Source organism: Chaetodon auriga, chromosome 10, assembly GCF_051107435.1.
Source record: "Chaetodon auriga isolate fChaAug3 chromosome 10, fChaAug3.hap1, whole genome shotgun sequence".
Taxonomy (NCBI): Eukaryota; Metazoa; Chordata; class Actinopteri; order Chaetodontiformes; family Chaetodontidae; genus Chaetodon; species Chaetodon auriga.
This window is the reverse complement of record NC_135083.1, coordinates 19,001,721-19,025,585: the sequence shown is the minus strand read 5'-3', so window position 1 is coordinate 19,025,585 and position 23,865 is coordinate 19,001,721. Positions and strand designations below refer to the sequence as shown.

General features: G+C 43.5%; 1 protein-coding gene across 2 annotated transcripts in view; it reads left to right on the top strand.

The window, feature by feature from the left end:
• LOC143327483 (helicase ARIP4-like) overlaps positions 1-21,354 on the top strand; it is a 35,939-nt gene extending 14,585 nt beyond the window's left edge. For both annotated transcript variants that reach the window (XM_076741839.1, XM_076741838.1), the window contains exons 2-22: positions 2,755-2,998; positions 4,314-4,447; positions 4,645-4,806; positions 8,308-8,528; positions 8,876-9,058; positions 9,318-9,451; positions 10,389-10,585; positions 10,699-10,902; positions 11,024-11,162; positions 11,288-11,465; positions 11,781-11,999; positions 12,861-12,979; positions 13,198-13,322; positions 13,896-13,995; positions 14,138-14,343; positions 14,819-14,994; positions 15,631-15,827; positions 16,288-16,487; positions 16,627-16,716; positions 16,908-17,003; positions 17,164-21,354. In XM_076741839.1, the coding sequence (XP_076597954.1) occupies positions 2,755-2,998; positions 4,314-4,447; positions 4,645-4,806; positions 8,308-8,528; positions 8,876-9,058; positions 9,318-9,451; positions 10,389-10,585; positions 10,699-10,902; positions 11,024-11,162; positions 11,288-11,465; positions 11,781-11,999; positions 12,861-12,979; positions 13,198-13,322; positions 13,896-13,995; positions 14,138-14,343; positions 14,819-14,994; positions 15,631-15,827; positions 16,288-16,487; positions 16,627-16,716; positions 16,908-17,003; positions 17,164-18,263 (4,424 nt within the window). In that variant the 3' untranslated portion in view covers positions 18,264-21,354. The remainder of the gene's footprint in view (positions 1-2,754; positions 2,999-4,313; positions 4,448-4,644; positions 4,807-8,307; positions 8,529-8,875; positions 9,059-9,317; positions 9,452-10,388; positions 10,586-10,698; positions 10,903-11,023; positions 11,163-11,287; positions 11,466-11,780; positions 12,000-12,860; positions 12,980-13,197; positions 13,323-13,895; positions 13,996-14,137; positions 14,344-14,818; positions 14,995-15,630; positions 15,828-16,287; positions 16,488-16,626; positions 16,717-16,907; positions 17,004-17,163) is intronic.
• Positions 21,355-23,865: the final 2,511 nt, after the last annotated feature.

Below are 23,865 nucleotides of genomic sequence, written 5' to 3'. Positions count from 1 at the left end.
CCTTTGGGTGTTCCTAACATTAACTGATTAGCACTAAACACAAGGTACAGCTGAGGCACGAGTTTCTAAATTATGAGATCACTAATCAGAGTGTTTACCACTCACTCACCAGGCAAATTTCATGGCAATGTATTCATTCATTTCGCTTAAAACCACAAACGTGTGGCCAGAGAGGGAGAGTCAGGGGATCAGCAAAATCATCCTCTGAGGACCATTAACGTTATTTCATAGTCTCAAACACACCCATGGAAAACCTACCCGAACCCAACGTGTATGAATTCATTTTCACGAAGAAGGACAGTTAGACTGATGCAGTGCATTTATAATTCCCAGCTCTGGTCCAGGGTCAGGTCTTTGTTACTAGGAACCGAGTGAACCCGTAAGGACTTCTGATGTAACATGTCCGTCACTGGATGTGCTTTGATGCAGTTTTTGTTTTTTTCTAACCAGTGATATATAAATCATTGAGGATTGTGCAGCCTGGCCAGAGGTCTGAGTGTTTTAAATGTTTTCTAGCACGTTTGTGTTTTAATTTATTTTAATGTGTTTCCAATTTTCTCTTCCCGGCCAGCAACTAATTTGATACTACAGTAATTGCAAATGAATTGTTTTGAAATGCTACTCTGAGACACATATGCATACCACACTCACACACACACACACACACTCACACACACACACACACACACACACACACACACACACACACACACCGCTGAGACAGGCTGCTGTCATTAACAGCCACGTCAATAAGTTTGTTATCACATAGATGGACTGAAGGGGCGTTTTATGTAAGTTGTTTTTCAACTCGCAGTGAGCTCATCACCAGCCTCCATGCTCCGTTATGTTAAGAGTTTGTGTGCGTGTGTGTGTGTGTGTGAGAGAGAGTGTGTGTGTGTGTGTGTGTGTGTGAGAGAGAGAGAGAGAGAGAGAGAGAGAGAGAGAGAATGTGGGAAACTGAAACTCAGGTTTGCCTGGTGTCATGCAGTGAAGATGTCTTGTATGCATTTGTGTGTGTGTGTGTGTGTGTGTGTGTGTGTGTGTTGAAACTGAACATCATGTGTGTTGGCAGTGTGTCCTTGTTTGTCCACTCATCCCAGGCAGATTCTTGGCTGGACTGGCCTACACATTTGTGTATGTGTGTGTGTTATATTCTTATGTGAACACTTGTTCTCTGGAATGTGTGTGTGTGTGTGTGTGTGTGTGTGTGTGTGTGTGTGTGTGTGTTTGTGTGGTTTTTATGTGTGTCCGTGTGTGTGTGTGTGTGTGTCAGTGTTTGTGTCCTGTCTTGGTTTCATAAGCCGTCCATATTTATGATCCAGCTCTTACATAAGCCTCAGATCTGGTTCAGTGTGTCTCTGCCAGAACAACTGAGAGAGAGAGAAAGCAAGAAGAGGAGGAGGAGGAGGAGAGAAGGAGAAGAAAGGTGAAAGTGAAATCGAGGGTAGGAGAAACAGAGAGAGCGCTAGAGATGAAGACGAGTTTCGAAAAAGATGAAAGAATTGAAGTAAAACAAACAACGGAGTTGAAGGTGCCACACGGTGCAGTTTTCATGATTCTGTACTGAAGAAAGCTTTGGCTCAGGATGAGAGGGATCTTCTTCATGCTGATTTGCTAATGTAGTTTAGTTCAATGTTAATTTGAATAAATTTGAAAAGTTCATATCCTCACAGGCTGTGGCTGACTAACAGCAGCTGGAATGAGTCAAACCAGTTTGGTGAAGTTTCCATTTCAAACACAGATGTCAGCAGCTCGAAAAAACAAAACAAGTTCTAATAAATATAAGAAATGCTGCTTGAGTAAGCCATTTTATAAAAATGGATTCAAACAATTCCTTTATTAAATCTTTGATCTCATATACATGACTATCATACTGTAGCAAAGCAGTGAGCTTGTGCCTTAATATTGGACCAAATCTGATTTTATTATAATGGGGGGCACAGATAGCTTTATTTTGTCCCTGTGGAAAGAAGAATTGGGATTTCTCCCCAAGACTCATAAATTGCAGACAAAGAGGTATAAATATCTAAATATTTGGTTGCACATGACGCCTGTTGAAGTGTGTGTGCTAGGTCACTGTCCTGTGCTGTTTTTAGGGAGGAGAAGTTTCTCACCTCTGGGAAACCCATCTGAACTCGCTCATACGTTTACCAGCACAGAACCGAACAGTGACCACATGATAAAATAATACAGTGTTGATACAGACAAACTGGCTGCATGCTTTATGGGACGATCTGCATATTTGTTCAGATTGTTTATGTCACCTCATTTATATGATTCATGTCTTCCTGTTTACCAGCAGTTTTAATCCACAAGTGCTGAAGCGTAATCAGTGCTGAGAGCAGTTAGAGGAGGTGAGGCGGCACTGGACGCTCAGAGGGCCTCACTATATTCATCTGAGGACACAACTCACTCAGCCTTAAAGGGAGGGGTGTCCTGCCTGTGCCAGGAGTTTTGATTATTTTAATTGCTGCTCTTCATGTAGTGCGTACAGTATCAGTTGATAGTACAAACCAGCAGGATGTGTGCTGTCAGGCTCCAGGTCTGTCTGATAGTGAAAAGACTGGAAATGGGAATTCAATGCAGAATCAGTTCTTTAATTTTTATATACTGAAATTTCACCATTAGTCACAGAGCAGCGTCATTGTTCGCAGACGACTACTTGTAATATGTTTCAAATGTTTCTTCAAATGAATTTTTTTATGACGCCTCAACTAACCTTGACCATACTCTCTTCCTGTCTTCCTCACACAGACCAGTCCCACAGCGCCCCCTTCAGCTCCGAAAATGAGGCTCAGGGAGGCGACTCAGCTGCGTGGCAGTGTACCCCTCCCCCATCTACCTCACCTTCGGGGGAGACGCCAGCCCACCCTCCTCCCTCCCAGCCCGCGTCCAGACCCCGTTCCAGGCCGGCCAGTCAGAGCCCTTCCCCTCCCTCCACCCTGACGGGAACCAAGAAGAGGGGGTCCAAACCGGCACACATGAGACGCAACATCAGGTACTGAACTCTGAACCTGCATTGATGATATACATAAAGCACAGTAGAATATTATTGCAAAGAAAAAAAAAAATCAAGCTGGGCTTTAAGTGTCTGTCAGCTGTTTTTTAAGATAGATGTTTAGATGTTTAGAAAATGACTCAGTGCTTGGCAAGCAGTAACCAGTCAACCCTGAGATGACAGGGATTACTACACAATCCTCTCGGTATGTTTCTGCTGAGATGCAGGGTAAACCAACACTCGCTCAGCTTATTCAACACTTAATGTATTTCTAATAACGCTGATTGTTGGCTGGATAATGGGATTTATCATCTCTCCACTGTTCTTCTTGTTGCCTTTTTTCACTCTCATTTTGAAGAACTAACGCACACAGCAATTACTGATTACATCTGTCGGTGATTACACTTCGGCGAGCTCCATCTGCAGCCTCGTTCCTCCGGCTGTCAATAACCACCATTTCGCTCAACCTCCAATATGCTGTAGCTTTTACGTAACGGCGTTTACAGTAACATGAAACATGTGTCAGAGATGCAAACTCTGGCTTCAGGGTTTGTGTGTGTACGTGGAGTCATTTCGGTCTGATACAAGGTGCTTGTCTGATCCCATTGAAGAGAGTGTCAGTTGGAGGCAGTGGCAGAATGAGACTGATAATGACAATAATAGTTATAATAATAACTGACATTTATCTACATTTAAGTGAGCATAACTTTGTATTGTTTATTGTCTGAACAGGCTACATTTTATATGTCAAATGATATAGCTTAAAACTTAGCTCAAGCTAATAGAGACATAACCCTGGCACAGTCTTTATAGCTAACATGTTAGCAACACTTTCACACATCGAGCAGCCACTTGACAACATTAGCATTCATCTGCAGTCGTGTTTCTACCCACCAGTAAATATAAGTCAAATATTCGCTCTCCTTTTAGCTCTGGCTTTCTTTCCACTGGCTCTTGAGAAAAATATGGCGCTAGCTGCTAACTTAGCTGGGTGGGTAGCTTACTGCAGATTTAGATGAGCTTTTTGGCATCGTTCACCCAAAACAATTAGCTGAAAGAGGTTGTAAAGCTCCTCAGAGCTGCAGATAATTGTCCGTGGTTTCATAGCTAAATGAGTTCGCACCTTTCACAATACAGAGTGATGTCTTTCCATGTTAACAGTGATTAACGCAGCTGGGAAGGAATGACTATCATAGTTGATTCATCATCACATATGTGTATACTCTGAAAACCATGTGTCTCAAAAAGCAGTGACAGTTTGTAAACACACATCACTGTATTTGTACTTATGTTATTTTTCACTGTGTCTTTGCAGGAAGTTACTGAGGGAGCATCAGTTGGAGGCAGTGACCAAAGCCGCCCAGCAGGACGAGTTGGAGAGGAGGCAGCGTCTGGAGGAGCAGAGAAAACAGGATTTCCCCGTCCCACTGCTGCCTGAATACACAACTGGTGAGAGCTTGCACTCCCCAGAAATGCTTCCATTGATACAAACAGCTGTACTAAGCTCCTGATCCCAATCATTAAACAAGAACAAATAACCAAACAACTCACTTTCCTTCCTGTCCCTCATTCCATCCCAATCGTCTGCCCTCTGTTGTCTTTCCTGTGTTTTTCATCTGCTGCATCATTCCCATCCCTCTCTGCAGGCGATGTGACAAAGCATGCAGCAGCAGCAGGAACACAGCAAGAAGTGAAGTCTGTCAGACAGGCCGTGATCTGCCTGGACACCAGCAGCACTGGCGTCAGCGAGGACGACAGCAAGACTGACGTAGCGACCTCTGCTACCACAGAGCGCACACGCAAAACAGGTGAGACACACACACACTTAAAGCCTCATGCATTTACTCAGAATGTTTGAAGAAAACCAGTGGCCCGAGTGTCATTACCTGGAAACAAATCAAGTGTTTTATTTTGTGCTGTTGTTCTGCAATTTCAGTGAATCCTGTAAGCATGTTACTGTCAGCAAGCATCTTTCCTTTTCACTGCTGTTTGTAAGAATATTTCAAAGGTGGAAACAGTTAAATGACCTCATTTAGATTCGTTGAGATAATTACAAGGAAAGGTAGGAATGCACAAGAGCTTTCTACTTTGTGCCGTTTGTATAAAAATACTTTGAATATCAGGGTCAGGATGAACTTTTGGACAAGCATTATGATAATTTGGCAGGGAGGCCTGATGCTGTGCTTATTCAGCCCTGTTTAAACAGAAGAGTCTCAGAATCTGCTGCTAACGTTTAGTCTATTTGCAAAGATAATTTAAAAAATGGCTCAATAAAAGTTGAATGAAAAGAGCAGATCAGACTGAGAGGCCCTGAAATGCTCAAAAAAATAACATTTTCTGGGAGAACATAGATTTCAAAGGAAGTACAGCTGCTTTTCATGTTAACCAGGCTGCAGTTAGAGTGTGTTTGTGCCCCACACACTGAGGGTCTCCAGCCTGGAACGACCTTTGATTGTGTAAGTGGGCTAGTAGGTCAGAAGTTCGTGGAAGCAGGTAGGGACACGGAGCTGTGAAGTTAATTTATGACTCATCATCCAGTTGTATATTCTGAGCTGTCTGCATTGCGAGGCCAAGCCTTAAATAAGCCAGATGCTGATTCTTAAGATGCTTAAACAGAACAAGGTGAGCTATATTCCAGCTAGTGAAGATTTCTTTAAGCTGTCCAGTTACAGTACACCAACTTTCAGGTCCAGTTTTAGAAATGAAAGGATAGATTGACTGTTTTTCATGGCAGGATTTATTAGAATCTTGTTTGCTATTTATCAACATGATCAGCACATTTGTGGACAGTCTCAGTTTTCTGACCACAGCAGAAGCAGGAAGTCCCTCTACGTCCCTTTTAGACATACGATCTGTCTGTTAAAGTGACAGATTTTCGGTTTTCTATCTACAGTGACAATATGCATAGGATTTTGATGGAAACTGAACTGTAAACAGATGAAGCATGAATGCAAGCTGAGATGTAGGCAGAGAGGTCAGACTGAGGGTCTGATGATTAATGTGTTTTTAGAGGTTTTCTTTCTTTCTCTGAACCATAAAAGGAAAAAGAAAGTTGTTTTTTTTTTGTGAAAAGTCTTCTCTCAACAGCTTCAGATCACCTCATTCACTGTATTTTCTGGCTTTCTTTCTTTGCGCATACAAAATTAATAATCAGTTACACTAATTTATTGCTCAATGGCTGCATTTATGTTACCGGCCAGGTTGCCGGTTTATTCAACGTTGAAACTGTCATGCAAAACTGCTGGCACATTTATGAGGTGAAGTGCTCGAATCCTGGTTTTTGAAGGTGTTGTCAGATGTGTAATTCCATTGAGAAGCTGCAGCAGACTGTCAGGAATCTCAGTGTTGTAGTAAAATGGACAATTTTAACATTTTTATTACAGTCTGGCTTTAGAAACCATGGAGCTACAGTGAGTAAAAAAAAAAAAAAAAACTCCTGAAGTTAAACTGACCCTGGAGCAAATCCTGCATGTGTTTCCATCAGTCTTTAGTAGTAACTTAATAAAAATGTTGCGTTCTGGAAAGGATTTCAGGACACAGCTGTTTTTTACTAGCAAGCATTCATTATAACTTCATCCATTCAGACCTTTCAGCTGCCCAGCCACAGGACATGAAGCCAATCCACTGGTGCAATTCGAAATATCCAGTTATAGCAGTTTGCTGGTGTCTGGTGGAAACCTCACATCTCTAAAGCATCAGTCTCTCAGAGATTAAGCAAAGCAGCCTTAATAGCCTCATGACAGCCATGTGTTTATTAAATTACACACTCTGTTTCAAATTGCTTTCTGAGCCCAAGGGTCTGGAAAGTCTCCCCATTAAAAGGAAGCATCAGCTTGAATTTCCAGGAAAAAAAATTGGATTGAAAAACAAAACCGGAAATTTTTCTTACAGCTCACAACATGGCAGATACCTGAACCCGCGTTCATCTTCAGTCACCTCAGAGCCGCCGACACAAGGATGATGTGTAGGAATAAATGTATCAGCATCATGTGTGCAGAGATCTGTTTTTAGTACAAAAAACATCCGACTGATGCTCTTTTGTGACTTCTAGACTCATGTCAGCCTTCCTGTTGTCTCAGCGAAGACATGAAGGAAGCTGCACTTTATTTCAAGCAAAAACTTGGCATTCATTCTTTAAATTCTCAAAAGGGTGAACGGACTCCACAGTCTAAACCCGTATTACCAAGTAAAACAAGCAAGGTCAAATCCTCCACTGTGTGTGTGTGTGTGTGTGAGGGAGAGAGAGAGAGAGAGAGTGTGGTTTTCGTAGATTAGCTGCCATGAGCATCAGAGTATTTAAAACCTCCACAGGGTACATCAAGTACCGTTCCCTTATTGCCCTAGTGCACAGGCACACATTCACACACACACTCACACACAAATTTCACGGAGCCACTCAAACAGTCAAGGATAAATACACACTTTAACACACACTCACGTAGAGATAAACACACATATGTTCTGCATTGAAAGAAGACGGAGGCAAACTGAAGGCAGACACACTCCTGCAACACACAGACAGAAAAGAGAGAGAGGGAGAGAGAGAGACCAATGGGACGAACAGATAAGATGTAAATTTGGGAGCTGACAGACACAAAAGCGAAGGGCAGAAAAGCAACGAATGGAGTGAGGAGAGATGAAAGGGGGAGAGTAGTGTCTGTAGGGCAGATCAGAGTGGGTCTGTGGAGCAATAAAGCTGGCTAATCCTGGTTATGAGCCAGAACACACACATAACCAACACACACACACACACACACACTCACAGTGGCACAGTGACATTTCTAGTTGGGGTTGCATAACCAGTCTCCCCCTCCACTGTAATCCTACTTGTGTAACCAGCCATTCACTGCAGTTATATAAGCTCTCTCTCTCCTCTCTCTCTCTCTTTCACACACACTAATATACTGACACACATACAGACACACTGCCCTCACAGACTGCCAGCTTGTGTAACTTTCACCATTTGATACCATTGACGTCGAAGTCCTTTTTATCAGAAATGGATTTCGGTCTTTCCACTCCACACACACACACACACACACACACACACACACACACACACACGCACACGGTGACGTCCATGTTTGATATGAAATCATACAAGTTGTGATCTTGACGGAGCCACCGTTCAAAGCATTAGTTAAGTTTTTGTTTGCCTTGGGTGTGCGTGTGAGTTACTTTGGTCCTGTGATAAAACTTGTAAGATTCTTCATCAGAAATAGTTTAAATCCCTTTCTGAAACCTTTTACCTACTATTTTAAGGTAATATATAAAAAAAACATTTCTTGTTACTCCCTCCGTCTGTGCAGATGTGATCGATCTGAGCTCGGGCGAGGACGACACCATCGTCCACATCAGCAACGAGTCCACCAACGAGGAAGAAGAGAGCGAGCCGAGCGGTGCGCATGCCAACGATGCCCTTAACCGACATGACGCCGAGGGCAGGGTGCTGGTCAACTTGAACCATCCAGCTGCAGAGAAGGACATTTTCCTGTTGCCTCAGTTGGCACGGGCAGTCAAACCTCACCAGGTACCATGACTGCTGCGCTCACAGCAAACCATTGGTCCTTTTGTCTGGTCATCCTGCACCATTTAGGGTGCATATGTCACCAAAAGAATCAAGACATTTTGTTACTGCAGTGTCCAGATCTGCCCTTAATGTGGATTTTTTACTGTTCCTTAAAGTCATGCTCTGAAAATGAGCTCCTGTTGACTGGTTTAAGCAAATCCTGCCAATGTTGTAGCGAAAGTAAGAAAAAAATGTAATTAGTTTCTCCTCTGTCACCATCTTCCTTCTCTTCCCTCCTCGTTCCTCTCTTTCCTCTTTTGTCCCATCGCTTTCTCCTCCATCTCTTCCCTTTCCCGTCTCCTCCTCAGATCGGTGGAATCCGCTTCCTGTATGACAACTTGGTGGAGTCTGTGGAGCGGTTCGGCAGCAGCACCGGATTCGGCTGTATCCTCGCTCACAGCATGGGCCTGGGCAAAACGCTGCAGGTCATCTCCTTCATCGACGTCCTGTTCAGACACACCCAGGCTCACACCGTGCTCGCCATCGTACCTGTAAGCACCTGTGCATTTCATGCTGGAACACAAGGAAATGTGCAGGCTTGAATAAATAAGTGCTCAGGGTGGGACCCAGAAAAAAGTTTCTCTGCTGAGTGAATAAAAATCTAACAAATCTGATTGAATAAGAAACACTGTGTGTGGGCACAATATGCTTTCCAAACCACTAGATTAGACATGCACAGAATGAATGTGGAGATTAGAAGACGATAAGGACTGAAGCTTGACTCGTGTGTTGTATTGATTTTCATCCCAGGTGAACACGTTGCAGAACTGGCTGTCTGAGTTCAACATGTGGGTCCCGTCCCTGGAGGCGTTACCTCCAGATACCGATCGGGGACTGGTGACACCTCGCACCTTTAAGGTTCACATCCTCAACGACGAACACAAGTGAGTGACTTTTTCTAAGCCTGAATGAATCGACCCAACCACCTGCTTTGTTTTCCTAAAAGACACGTTGTAAGAATAAAATACTCCTGCAGGACATGTTCTGTCTTCCTCAGACATACAAACACACACATCAGGATCTCTGCTTAATTTAAAAGCCATGTCAGGCGGCTGGATGCAGTTGCAGTCGTGCAAAGCAGTGAAGAGACTTTCCGTCTGTCTTTTTAAAAAGACGGCGTTGACCTTCTGACCTGTCTCTGCACTTGATCCCCATCTGGCTCTTCCTTTCCTCCGTCTCTCCTTCATCCTCTTTCTCAACAGCTGCTTCTGCTGGAAAGACTCCCTGACCCGTGTGTGTGTGTGTTTGGGATTAGGGAGGAAGGAAGGAATGCTGCATGATGAATGAGCAATTCCGTGATGCAGCCTTGTCTGAAAGTGACATAGTAACCTCATTCTGTCTCTCTCGCGGCATAAAATTAACAAGAGTTTTTTTTTTTTCCTGCTGTTCAGGAAGTGCTCAGAAATGACTGTTATTCATTTTGTATTAATTGGTAGTTTAATAGAATTACAGTAATTGATTACACCTTCATTAAATGCTGTTTTGTCTGTTTAATAAGAAGATAATCTGTTGAGCTGTTTTTCTTTTCTGCCTCTCATTCGCCTCGCTTTAATTCAAACGTCTCATACTTGCACTGAAAGATGCTTCAAACCACATCTTAACCCATCACAGAAAGCTGCTGCAACATTGTATTTTACATTGTTTGGCACTGGGTTGGTTTATTACATTGTAATACATGTTATTATTTTGTAAAATTTGAGGAATTTTTACTTTGCAATGCCTTTACATAGCTTTCAGTATTGCTTTGAAGCGGATTCAAAGAGACTCTAAAGTAAAAATAAAAGAGAAGTAAAATCCTCTTCCTTTTCTTACATCATCCAGGAACACCACGACCAGGGCCAAGGTGGTGGAGGACTGGGCGCAGGAGGGAGGGGTGCTGCTGATGGGCTACGAGATGTACCGCCTCCTGTCGCTGAAGAAGAGCTTTGTGGCTGGGAGGAAGAAGAAGAGCAAGAAAACGACTGGACCAGTCGTCATCGACCTGGATGAGGAGGACAGGCAGCAGGAACTGCTCAAAGGTGGGAGAGATACAGGGGAGGAAGGGGGGGATGAGCAGAGGAGGAAGGGGAGACGTGGGTTAAAAAATTCAATATATACCACTCTTTAAAGCACCAGGGTTGTCCTCCTCCAGGTATCGAGAGAGCCTTGGCCCGGCCTGGTCCAGACGTGGTGATCTGTGATGAAGGCCATCGCATCAAGAACTGCCACGCCAGCACGTCTCAGGCTCTGAAGAACATCCGAACCCGACGCCGCGTGGTCCTGACCGGCTATCCGCTCCAGAACAACCTGATTGAGTACTGGTGCATGGTCGACTTTGTCCGACCTGACTTTCTAGGTAGGGGACTATCATAAAGGTGTTGGCAGGTCCTCGTTAAGATCAAAAGACTGATTTGGTTGTTTGGCTGGTTTCCTCTCAATCGTCTAACTACAGTTTCTACATCATGTGCGTTTTCCAGGTACGCGGCAGGAATTCAGTAACATGTTTGAGCGTCCCATTCTGAACGGGCAGTGTGTGGACAGCACGCCTCAGGACGTCCAGCTGATGAGGTACAGGAGCCACGTCCTGCACAGCCTGTTGGAGGGCTTCGTACAGAGGTGAGACACGTGGAACCCGCAGCGACTGCCCAGGAAACAAAGCCTGACCTCCCTGAAACATGCGGTTGAGACTACAAAGGTTCTGTTGGTCAGACTTACTGAGTGTTACTTGTCTTTTTTTCCAGACGAGGGCATGATGTCCTGAGGGAGCAGCTGCCCTCAAAAGAGGAACATGTGATCCTGGTGCGTCTGTCTCCCCTGCAGAGGGCGCTCTACACGGAGTTCATGAGCCGCTTCAGAGAGGCAGGAAACACAGGCTGGCTCAGCCTCAACCCGCTGAAGGCTTTCTGTGTCTGCTGCAAGGTGAGGAGGGGGCGTGTGTGTGGAGTGCTGTGTAGATACAAGAGGATCTGTCCTCCTTGGTGAAAGTGTTTAATATATGTCATAGATAAAGTTCTAGTCAGGGTCATTTTATCTATTAGAGGATAAACATGAAAATTACCTCTACAGATGTCTTCTGGCTCTGCATGAGGCCCTGCTGTCCTTGTAGCACTGTTACACAAGGCAGCATGTCTCTGAACCAAGATAAACACCTGGATATTTATCAGACTTGGCAAATCCACTGATTGTCACCTTGAGAAAGTGTTTTCACTCGGCTGATCGCCTGTTATTCTTCAGATCTGGAACCACCCAGACGTGCTGTACGAGGCCTTACAGAAGGAGAACCTGGCGAGCGACCAGGACTTGGACCTTGATGACATCACTTCCACAGGTCCCGCCCGATGTCCAACCGCACCCAATCAAAAGTCCAAACCCCTGGAGAATCCGAACCCCATTGGTGGACTAAGTCTCAACCAGCTGCAGGAGAAAGCCAATCTGGTCATCACTTACGAATGGGTACGTTGAAAGTACAGAACTAGTACAGAACGATTTTGCTTTCTGTAACACAGATAAGACAAAGTTGCATTATGTGATTCCTTTCAGAACACAGCAGTCTTTGAAACCTAAATCTGAACATGAAGCAGAACATTAGGGTCTCCTTTACTGAGAAGCTTTAGGGTGTCACATATGTAATTCTGGTGCCAGTTCAATGCTGCCACACACAGTGTGATCAAGACAAAAACAAATGGAATCATGAACTGTCCCTTAAACCACAGTGATCCAAAGCTGGAGTCACCGGCTTACATCACAGGACATGACATCTAACCACTAAAGTCTGCAAAATCTGAACACTTATCTCTTCCTGACACTCATGGAGCCCTCATGTTGTCGTTAGGCCTCATTGCGCTCGTTGGCGAGAGTTTTATTTGCCTGCCAGCAAAGTGTGATTGCACTTTGTGCTAAGAAACACTGGAAACTACAGGCACACGAGTGTTTTCAGTGAATAAATCTAAAAAATGCTGAGACCTCTGTGCCTGCTCAGTACTGCACGGTGTGCTTCCTTAAGACATCATGAGACAACTAGCTCACACTTTTTATGTCAGAACACTTTCAAGTTAAATGTCACAATATAAGCTGCACTGCAATGTGTAAAGTCAGCATTTAAATAAAGCCACGTAACCTAATTTCTCTTTTATCAGTCGAGGCTCCTTCAATAAGGACGCCATCTTATCAGCTGAATTATGCATGTACATATGATATTTGAATGTACAGTCAATTAAAACAGTCTCTCTCTCTCTCCTCTCTCTCTCTCTCTCTCTCTCTCTCTCTCTCTCTCTCTCTCTCTCTCTCTCTCTTTCTCTCTCTTCACATAACCAGGCAAAGGACATCATGTGCGACTACAAACCAGGCATTCTGGAGAACTCTGCAAAAATGGTGTTGCTTTTCCACCTTATAGAGGAGAGCGTCAAGAAGGGAGACAAACTGCTTGTCTTCAGGTATAAGACCAGACCACACAAGAGGGCTTCACAGCATTTTCACACTGATGTGATATAACAAGTAATCTAAAAATAACTGTATCGTAGCAGATTGCTTGTGCAGCTTAGTGTGAGGGGAAAGGGGTTGTCCTTTCTATAGGTTTTCTGATTTGTTTCACTTTGCATTGCATTTACTTACTAAAGATTTTCCAATGTTGCCTTCTGCCCGCCTCCTGCAGTCAGAGTTTGTCCACACTGACAGTGATCGAGGATTTTCTGGCTAAGAGGCCAGTACCTCCGTCCCCACACACATCCAGCAGAGACAGACCCAACCAGAACTGGGTCCGCAACCTCAACTACTACAGTAAGTGTTTGTTAGTTGTTTAGTATTTGGTAAATAGGGCCACTGAATACACGGCAAAGTTGAAAAGTTAAGCATCTTGAGGATGATTCTGACTAAAGTGGTTTTGGCTGTGTAGTGGTACCACTCCAGCCATTGACTTACAATAAGTGCTGCCACCTGCTGGTGTTTCTTGATAACAGCCAGACGTTGGTTTATGGTTCCCCGCAGGCACAGAAAGGAATTCACAGCTTTTGTAGAGTTGGTGTTTGTGTACTTAAGTCTTGTAAAACATCCATTTCCTTGTCAGCCTTGTCTCTTGGTGAAGAAGCTGTTAAAAGTCACTTAGTCAACCTAAAAGTGAACTGACTTAAGATGGAACTTTCGGAAAGTTTTATTACCTTTAGACGTCACGTAATTGAAAATCAAATCCACGGGGACAAAACATACATAACATGAGCATTGATTTTGAAGACACTAATGAGTGAACAAGTAAATAAGTGCAGGAGAATTGAAACTATAAACTGAGAGTGAGGGGAGGTGAAAAGATCAAAGTTAGAGATAAAACTCTAACTGAATATCTTTGATGTCTTGAAGGACTGGATGGAAGTACGACGGCCTCAGAGAGAGAGAGACTGATAAATCAGTTCAACGATCCATCCAACACCTCAGCTTGGGTCTTCCTGCTGTCAACCAGGTAACACACACACACACACACACACACACACACACACACACACACACTCACAATAACTAAGATTAATAGAGGAAATTCATGTGAAATATTGAGGTCAGGACATACAAAGATAATAACCGTTACTGACCTCTCTGGGCCTCAGGGCTGGTTGTCTGGGCGTAAATCTGATCGGGGCGAACCGCGTGGTGGTGTTCGACGCCTCCTGGAACCCATGCCATGACGCCCAGGCCGTGTGCCGTGTCTACCGCTACGGTCAGAAGAAGCCGTGTCATATCTACCGGCTGGTGTGCGACTTCACGCTGGAGAAGAAGATCTATGACCGCCAGATATCCAAACAGGGCATGTCAGGTGGGTTATGCTCGAATATCGCTTTAGGAGAGAATTGATCTCATGTGCAGGTGTTCTTCTTCTGAAAAATGTAAAAATCCATACAAAAGGTATTGAAACAAACTTAGCTCAATCCATTTGAGTGCCTTCTTAAATATATAAAATCGTGTGCACTACTTCAGCTCTGTTAAACATCTGTCAGTGATCAGACTTGCTGAAAACCCCAGTCCAGGCCCCTCTGTCTGAACACCCAGCAGACAGACCCCCCACAACTAAATAATCAGCTTTGTGCTGAAACCAGAGTTGGTCTGCCAAGAGGCTCTTGTCTGACAGAGTAAACTGTCTCAAGTGTTTGCCGTGAGCTTTCACTGGCGGGACAGACGCACTGATTTAGAGGGCTGTTGGAAATCAAACCGTTTTTCACAAATGCTCAATTGCTCTTCATCCTAATCCTTTTTCCCTCTCTCCTGTCCTCCTCTCTCCTTCCCTCCCACAGACCGGGTGGTGGATGACCTGAACCCTGTGCTGACCTTCACCAGGAGGGAAGTGGAGTCTCTTCTTCACTTCGTGGAGGAGGAGCCGGACCCCTCCAAGGTCCAGCTGCAGCCCAAGGACGGCATGGAGAGTGTCCTCAGGAAGGCACTGCACTTCTATCCTCACCTGATTACTAAGGTAGGTGAATAGAGAAGACGCCCCCTAGAGGTGTTTAAAAGTAGGACATGTGTCTCTGTAGACTTTACTGTGGCCTAGCATACAGTGTTTCCATTGTTCACTGTGGTCTTGTGAGGATTAAAACCTGCTGAAGACAGGTGTCATTTTAAGTAGACCGTACAAGAGCTGATTGACAGTTCTGTACTAATTAATTTTGCCACTGGCTGTGATCTGTTTGAATGAAAATGTCAAGAACTGTCAAACCTCTCCTTAATTATCCCTCCACATCTATTTGTGGAAGAAATGTGCGGTGAGAATGACCTCAAGCAGTTACAGTTTCGCTTTGCTTCATATTTCTAACAGTGTTTCAGATAGCTCATGAGGTTCTTGAGTTTGACAGGCGGTGAGTCACCTCATAATTAAACTTGACGAATTCTCAGTGGAAACTCGCAAGAGTTTAAGCTGGCTTTGTGAGGCAAAGAATGTCCCATTTGGCACTTCTGTGTGTTTTACCTCAGCTAATTCGCTGGTCTCAGCCAATAAAAGTTTAGAAAACTTTGACACTGAAGCAGGGAGATGGCATCGTGCTCCTCTGCCTCTTTCAAACAGAAAAAAATGACTGACAGCTGTCCTTCCTCCACCCTTTCTCCCTTCCAGCAACCATTCCCCCATGAGTCCCTGCTGATAGACCGCAGGGAGCTGAAGCTGAGCAGCGCAGAGAAGAAAGCAGCCAAGAAGGGTTACGAAGAGGAGAAGAAGGCCTCTGTGCCATACACCCGCCCTTCCTACGCTCACTACTACCCTGCCAGTGACCAGAGCCTCACCAACATCCCCGCCTTCAGCCAGAGAAACTGGTCAGTGAGTCACAGCAGCAATGACTGCCAGCATACAAATTTAACAAAGTAATGTGAGAAACACTCTCTCAAAGTCTTGTTTATTCATTTATCATTTTGCCTTTCAAAGGCCTCTTGAGTAATGGGTACAAGTGACATAAAAGAAGAACAAATGCAGGTTGTGTGTAGAGATTCGGTTTATATTTCAGTGTAACTTCAGTTTGTTGGATGTTTTTTAACGTGTAGCTTATGTAAAGCTGAAATAATGCTTGATTATGGCAGTCAGTGATGGATCGACCCCTTGGGAGAGGCATGGTTTTAATAATGTAGCAAATAACTCAGGAGCTCAAATAAAAGAAATATCTTTCAATTTTTGAAAAGCTTTCATAAGGAAGTGATTAGCTGAGGAATCTATCATCCAAACCTGGTTTTAATTCATGAATGAAGTCATGAACTAATGAAAAATAAACTTTCTGCTCAGGCGCCCACCTGCTCATACTGAAGAGAAGCCAGTGGCCAGCGTTAGGCCAGTTCAGTCAACTCCAGTTCCCATGATGCCTCGTCAGGCATCTGCAGGCTCTGCCCCAGGCGATAGTTCATCAGGATCCAGCCTTGGAGGGTTCCCCGTCAACTGCCTGCAAAAAGCCGGGGTGTTTGTGCAGAGGATCGTCACCACTACTGGTAGGCAAACTGCACATGGAACAGTTTTCCTTCTTCTCCATCTCCACGCTACTTTTAGTTCTTCTTCATTCAAGCAGAGATTCATCTACTTGTCATAAAATTAGCTCTTGATAAATTTGTCTTTCATGGTCTATTTCAGACATAGTGATTCCAGGAACCAACAACTCAACAGACGTCCAGGCCAGGATCACTGCAGGAGAGAGCATCCACGTCATCAGGGGCACCAAAGGTACGAATACCTCTTTATTCTACCCTTGCAAACTTCTGAATGTCCTGTTGTTTCTGCTCCTCAAATGTGAGAATTTACTGATTTTTCTTTCTGTCTTTCATGACAGTAAATTTTAAATTTTTGTGTTTTGGACTGTTGGTCAAACAGAACATTCTGTGTGTCCTGATCGTTTCCTTCCTCTTGTGTTTTAGGGACTTACATCCGGACGTCTGACGGTCGAATCTTTGCCATCAGAGCAGCTAATAAGGCCAAAACTGCAGAGGAGAGTACTACAGCGCCACCCAAAGGTAAGATGGTTTATTATCAGAACTGAACTGCACTAAAGCACACATGAGCAGAGATATTAAAAGATGAGGTGAAGAAAATATGATTGACATGTTGAGATTATTTAAATAAACCCAGTTCATGTAAAGAGTTTAATATCTAACCCTTGTTTCTTCCTCTCAGACTCCCAGGCCCCACCAGTGGAAGTGTCAAACAATGGCAGTAACGGTTGCCTGTCACCTGACAGGAAGCAGCAGGTCCCCACCAAGACCTTGCCACGCCCTCTTTCACCTGACAGCCCAGAGATCATCAACGAGTTGCAGCGCTACACCGGTGGCACAGGAGCCGGCGCCACCGGAGCTCAACCAGAGAGGGTAGCGGAGAGCGACATGAACAACCTGCCTCCCACCAAACCAGTTCAGACGAATGGCAGCAGTGGGAGCAGTGGGAGCAGTGGAAATATGAGCCACCATGATGCCTCTGTGACTAATGTAATCCAACCCAGCATGGACGCCACTGCTGCCCAAGACCTGAGAACAGGCTTCAAGCGCAAAGCCTCCACCCCGACCCTGGACGAGCAGCCCAGTAAGCAGCCCTCTGCAGGCAAACACTCCGCAGCCCCCCTGGCCTCACAAGGCTTCCCCTTCAGCGGGGGCTACGGCCTCCCTCCTCTGGGCCTCAACCCCGCTATGCTGGGTGGGTCACTGGGGCACTCGCTCTTCATGGGGGCAGGCTCGCCTTACTTCCAGCCCCCCCACAGTCAGCTGGGGGACCCTGGTTACATGTACCCAGATCTGTTCGGCTTCAGTGGAGCCAGCACAGTCCCCACCTCCTCGTCCTCGGCGACAACCACTGCTTCTGCCGTCTCATTTTCCTCATCACCCTCATCTTCTGCATCAGTCAAGGCTGCCAGTTCAGTTTCAGGAGCCCTGCCGCCGTTCATGCTGAGCCCCAGCATGGCAGGCATGGCTGGGATTCTCCCGCCGGGCTTCCCTCTCTCCTACAGTCAGTCCCTGGCGAGCCTCTACACAGGGTCGATGCTCCCGGGCGGGCTGCCGGGTCCAGCTGCCACTCCCGGTCCAGGCGGAGCCAGCTTCCTCTCCCAGTACCCTCCCACTGTTGCCTCCAGTTCCTCCTCATCCTCTCCTTCCTCCTTCTCCCCCTCAGCACGGTCTGAGAGTCACCGGGGCCCGGTGCTGGTGAACGGCGGGAATTTCAGTGGCACCAGCAGCTCGGATGACGACGATGATGATGATGATGTCATTGAGGTGAAGGGACAGTGACACATGAATGGCGTGGTTGTTAGAGCAAGCTTGATTCAATTTAACGATCATCAAAATGGGATGAGATCCTGTTTGCCAGGATGCAGGCTTCAAAAGGCCTGCTGCCGAGGCCACGAGAGAAACGGCCGAAAAAAAAGACATCTGAAGCGATGACAACTGAGCCCCTGCTAAAGTGTTTCCTCTGTTTGTCTCTACTGCCGTGGAGAAACTGAGCACAGACCAGACACAGAGCGACAAATCTTTATGCTGAACACCACAAGATAAAACCCATGGAAGAAAAGAGCTCCAGAGGGAAGAAGAAAATAAAAATCAGAGGACTTTGGGCTTCCAAGTTTTTGTCCAATACTGGCATTGAAATACTAATCACTGGACTTAGTACTGCTGAGTGTGGGCCTGCAGTGACCACAAATGGCCACTAGCTGTGCTGTTGACTTTAGAGATTCTAGTTCTGCAGCTTTGCTAAATGTCAGGACTCTTTTGCTTTTTTCAGCTAATTAAAAAGATGAGCATAGGGTGGACTTTAAAAAAAACAAGAGGTTTGATAATTAAGTTAGCTGGTAGGAACGTTTATTAAATATCAGTAACTGAAATTGTATTGTTTGTCACTTGTGGAATATTGCTACTGAATTCTTCTTAAAGTGGTAAAAGAAAAGTTAAAAAGATCAAACAGAACTTGTAGAAAGCATTTTTGATTTAATTCAATAATTCACTGCCAGGACAGGGGGTATTGTACGTTTTTGTTCTTGAAAAAAAAAAAAAACAAAACAAAAAAAACGGGATCATCTTGAATAATAGAAGAAGAGGCTTTTTGAGGATGAGGTTAAAGACAATTACTGAAACCTTAAAACTCCAGTGAAAGAATGTACGCTTAATCAAATGCCTTTAAAACCAGGCCTTTTTGAAAAGACTCCTTCTATTTAGGCATCAGACATGGGAAGATCTGATTTTTCTTTTTTTTTTTTTGTGTTTGTGTACTTTGTATTTATGTAATCTCTTTTACTTTTTAAAGAAATGTATTGCCTAAAAACAGCCAGGTGAAAAAGAGAAACAAAACTGTGTGTCCTCCTCGTAGCGGAGAAACAACCAACAGAAAATGCCTTTTTGCCTCCATCTTTCTGAATGTTAACTGTGAGAGAGGAGAGGTAAAGAGAGACAGGCGGTCACTGCGGCTCTCTGAATCTCACCCACAGTCTTACTGTAGCCTAGCGAAAAACGATGCAAAACACTCACTCAAGCCTATATATGTACAACCCCAGTGGAATGAAGCTCGCAGCCCCGAGTTCTGGTTACGCTCGTGTCGTTACGGTGTTCGTGCGTGTGTGTTGTGCTCTTAAGGGTTACAAAAGGAATCATTCAGAAAAGATAAAATAACAGAAACTTGTGCTACTCGGTTTTTGGTAACTCGACACAGATTCCACCTCTGCTCTGCTGTGTTTCTTTTTCTTATTTTGTGAACAGATGTCATTGTGAAACCAAACTTTTTTTTGGGGGGGGTGGAGGGTGGGGGGTGGGGGAAATGGTGTAGCTTTGCCAAAAAAAAAAACAACAACAACAACAAGAAATGCACAAGCACATCAGAAACCTCCAGTGTAGAGGATTGTGTCTTAAGAGACCAAATAATGTTGACAGCGACGTAGAGCAGACTTTAAATCCACCGCAGCAGCACGCTCTCTCTACAGCATCCTCACCGCCACAGTCCAGAAGTACATATCCAGCTCTGTGTATGACCCTGCAGGTAACACTGTACACTGTACTGCACTGTAAAAGAGACACAAATCTGTATACGTCTGTAGGCTGGTTGAAAGCTCCACCGTGTGACCAAGCTCCCTTTAGATTAACCATCGTTCTGCTGTTCCAATTGCTCCCCTCTGGTCACACAAACTGATCCACTTCGGTCGCCACTGTCCTTACGTGGGAAATCTTCTCCTCCAAAATGGCTGCAGCCAGAGCTTTAAAGACCAGCAGCTCTTTTGTAGAAAACACACGTCAAGTAAAGACTGAGCATTTCCTGTTCTTTCCCTTTCATGTATTTGTTCCTCATACTGAAATTGTTAGTTTACTTATGTTTCATGTTTGTTCTCCTCTTTTTACAATGTTTGAATTTACCAAATTAATTTATTTAAGACGGTGCATATTTATTCATTTGTATTTTTATTTTTGTACAATGTTTTGTTGTTGTTGCTTTTCTTTCTCTTGTTTGTACATTTTTCATGGTCATATTGCTATTGTTGTTACCACAGATGAAAAAAAAACAGTGACAATCTGCCAGTCTGACCCAGCGCATGTGAACTTGTGCAGAACTTGCATGTGGACCAACCAAGAAGTGCGTTGCTGTGCACATTGATAGCCAGGAAAGCAGCTTTAAGAAGGATCCACACATCATATCCCACTGACGATAACTCTGATCAGCTCTTGATTATGAGAAACCCAGAAAAAGACATCAGGGAGACAGTGATATTCAGCATGACACTAAGCTGTGTTAAAACCTTTTTCCTTATCTCTATGAGCTCCTTCATCAGAATATTCTGCCTGTTCACTAGTTTGCTCACAGCTGGGATACAAATCGAAATATTTTATCCGAGTATGAGCCATTTGTTTGCATATAAATGAAGTGAATTCACAAGCAATGGGTCGGAAACTGAGGCAGCCTAACCACACATCAGCTGTAAAGAAAATAATGATATCAAGTGCTTCTTTTTTTTTTTCTTCTTTTGATTTCTCATTACCATATCATCAGAAATGTCCATCTGTCTCATCCCCACGACGGCAAACAAGCTTGTTTCCTCAGTGTTGAACTGTTTGGTTGTCAGCTCGGTGTTTGCTGCGCTGACTGCTCTTTTTATTTCACAGCTTTCTACTTGAATTTACATATTTATTTATACAAATCGATTCGGCCGGACGAGCCGGGACGATTGTCTCAATTCCATTTTAGCTGAGGAGAAGATTAAAGCTGCTGTCTTTGAGGATTGGCTCTAGTCAAAGCCTGTTGTGTAGTTTATTGATGGATAATGTGTATGACCTTGGATTACTTTTAGATCCTTTTTGTTTTTGTTTTTTTGAAGTTTGTAAATAAAAAGAAACATATTCTAAATAATACATTTCCTAATTTCTTTACGTCATTAGTCGTAGCAGATGTAGTGCTTGCCTCCCCTTTGTTTCTCCCTCACACACACACACATACACACGCACACACACACAGGCAGCCGAGCACATGTGAAGGAAGAATCATGCTTCCAAGAAAATGAACCACTTTTACAGTTTTACAGTCACATGACCGGAGTGTGATTAGCTCTCAACCACAACCCGATGAAACAATCACATATTTATGCAATTTTAACCAGTATATTGTATTTGTCTTGAAGTAACAAAATGTTGCATGCCTATTGTTAGTTCGCACAGGTGTAATCTAGACGAAGACCTAAGACTTCCAGGAGGCAGACAGTTGAGTCACCCTGGGCTCATTCTTTGGGAGAAAATGTCCCCAAAAGCCCTGAGACACACAGGAAAGGGCGACTGTACTGTATGTCTGATGTACCTCAGAGCTCATGGGCCATTTTAGTACTTGTTGGTGTGTTTTCCTCTTTCCTTCAAATAAATACTCACATATAAAAAAAACAAAAAAACCTCAGAATCTGGAATCGGCTCCAGACAGTATTTTTCTGTTCACTGATTTATAAGAACACACAGCAGATATCAACAGTAGTTGTTTTAATGGTGTTTTACATTTTCATTCCTTGAAAAGGGGACACAGATGGGCACTAAAATGACAAAGATCATTTTTTTGAACATTATGATACCTCTTAAAACATATGTGGGCACTTTTAAAAGAAATGGTGGTAATCGGAGCCATACGCTTGAAAGAATTTTCAGAATGAATCACCAACATTTTAGAAAGAACTTCACTTATTCAGATGAGATTTACAGCAAGAACTGGGTCAGTTAAAAACAGCTGAGCTCAATTTAGTTGTCTGCTGTTGATTAATATGCGCTCATATAGATGTCAGTGCGTTCTGTGTTATTGCTTTTGGCCGTATATTTGATTATCATGTTCTTGTAATGTAGTGGTAAAATCAGTGGAATGTAACCTTTATAGTGAAATCTAGGTTTGGTTTATTCTGGCCTGCAGACATGGTGGAGCTTCTGTGTGTGTGTGTGTGTGTGTGTGTGTGTGTGAGACCGCCGTACATACGAGATGATTTGGAGTCGTCTTCAAATTAAATCAACACATTTGTCTGCTGAATGTTGTGCAAATCTACAAATTTACAAGCCTTTATCTGGCAGGTTACTTGAGTTTTTGGCTTGTCGGTGCTGTCATATAGTTTACACCCAAGGAGGATAAAATGGATAAATGTAACGGCCCTCATTTTTGAGTGAGAGGTGTAAAAAGCGATCTGAATGATGAGTGTGTCCAGCACAGAGAGGACAGTGGCTTTGCAGAGATAAATGACTGAATTAAGTCAGCTCACTAACAAACATGCATGGTTGTTAGACTGCAGAGATTCCTTTTTTTGCTTTTGTATGTCCACCTGTGCTTTCATTAGATGTCACTGGATCTATATTACATTCCAATTTAAAAGCAAAATTCAGATCCACTTCAGAGGAACGGCCAGCCAGATATAAATCAGTGGCTGGAGGCAATATCCCAGTCTGAGCAGACCAGCAGTGCTGGCCATGTAGTCTCATGCATGGGTCTCTTAGTTATGTATAGGTTTGTATTTGAGTGCTTAATTTTGGGAAACTACACAGCATGTACCATGAAGCACAATGACTCATCATGTCTCTTTGATTTTTTTTTTTTTTTCCATTTTTTATTAGTAATGACCTTGATGTTTATCTCTCTGTAAACTCTGAGTGAAGGTTGCTGTTTAGTCTGTGTCCTTGTTCCATTTCCCTCTCAGAGCCTATGTGTATGTGGTCTGTCTGTTTTTGTAAATGTGATGTGAGTACTGATTGTTTAGAATAAAATGAATGCATCTGTGTTTTTTTTGTGTTTTTTGTACAATTTCAATGAGGAAACACAAAAGGACCTGCTTGTTTAGACACTAAATGTACAAATTCACCATTTTAAAGTGCATAATATTGCTAAATATCATAATGATGATATTAAAACAAAGCTAGGAAATGTGAGTGTATCCCGTAGAAAAGGTCATTATGACTTCCCTAACCACCAACTCCAGGAAGAAAATCCAACTTAAACACAGATACAACAGGCAGCTCAAGATGGTGGAAGAAGAAATTGGATCCTTTACTATTATTTAAGATCGTTTTAGTGTACCATGATGTAAAAATACTGCATCTAAATGTCCTGCATTAAAATTTCTTATTTTTACGTACAAGTTCATACATATTATAAGAAAATTGTACTTGATGTATTTGAAAGTACTCATTATGCAGAATAGCTCCTGACAGAATGTTAAATAGCCTCTTGCCATTCCTGTATACATGTACATGTAAGCAGCAATTTAATGATGAGGCAGTTAATTAAATAATGCTAAACAAAGTTGATTATATGATTTTTATGCAAATCATGTATCTGAAAAGTAATTAGTACCTATAGGAGTCAAAAAAAATGTAGTGCAGTATTTTCCTCTGAACTTAAGTA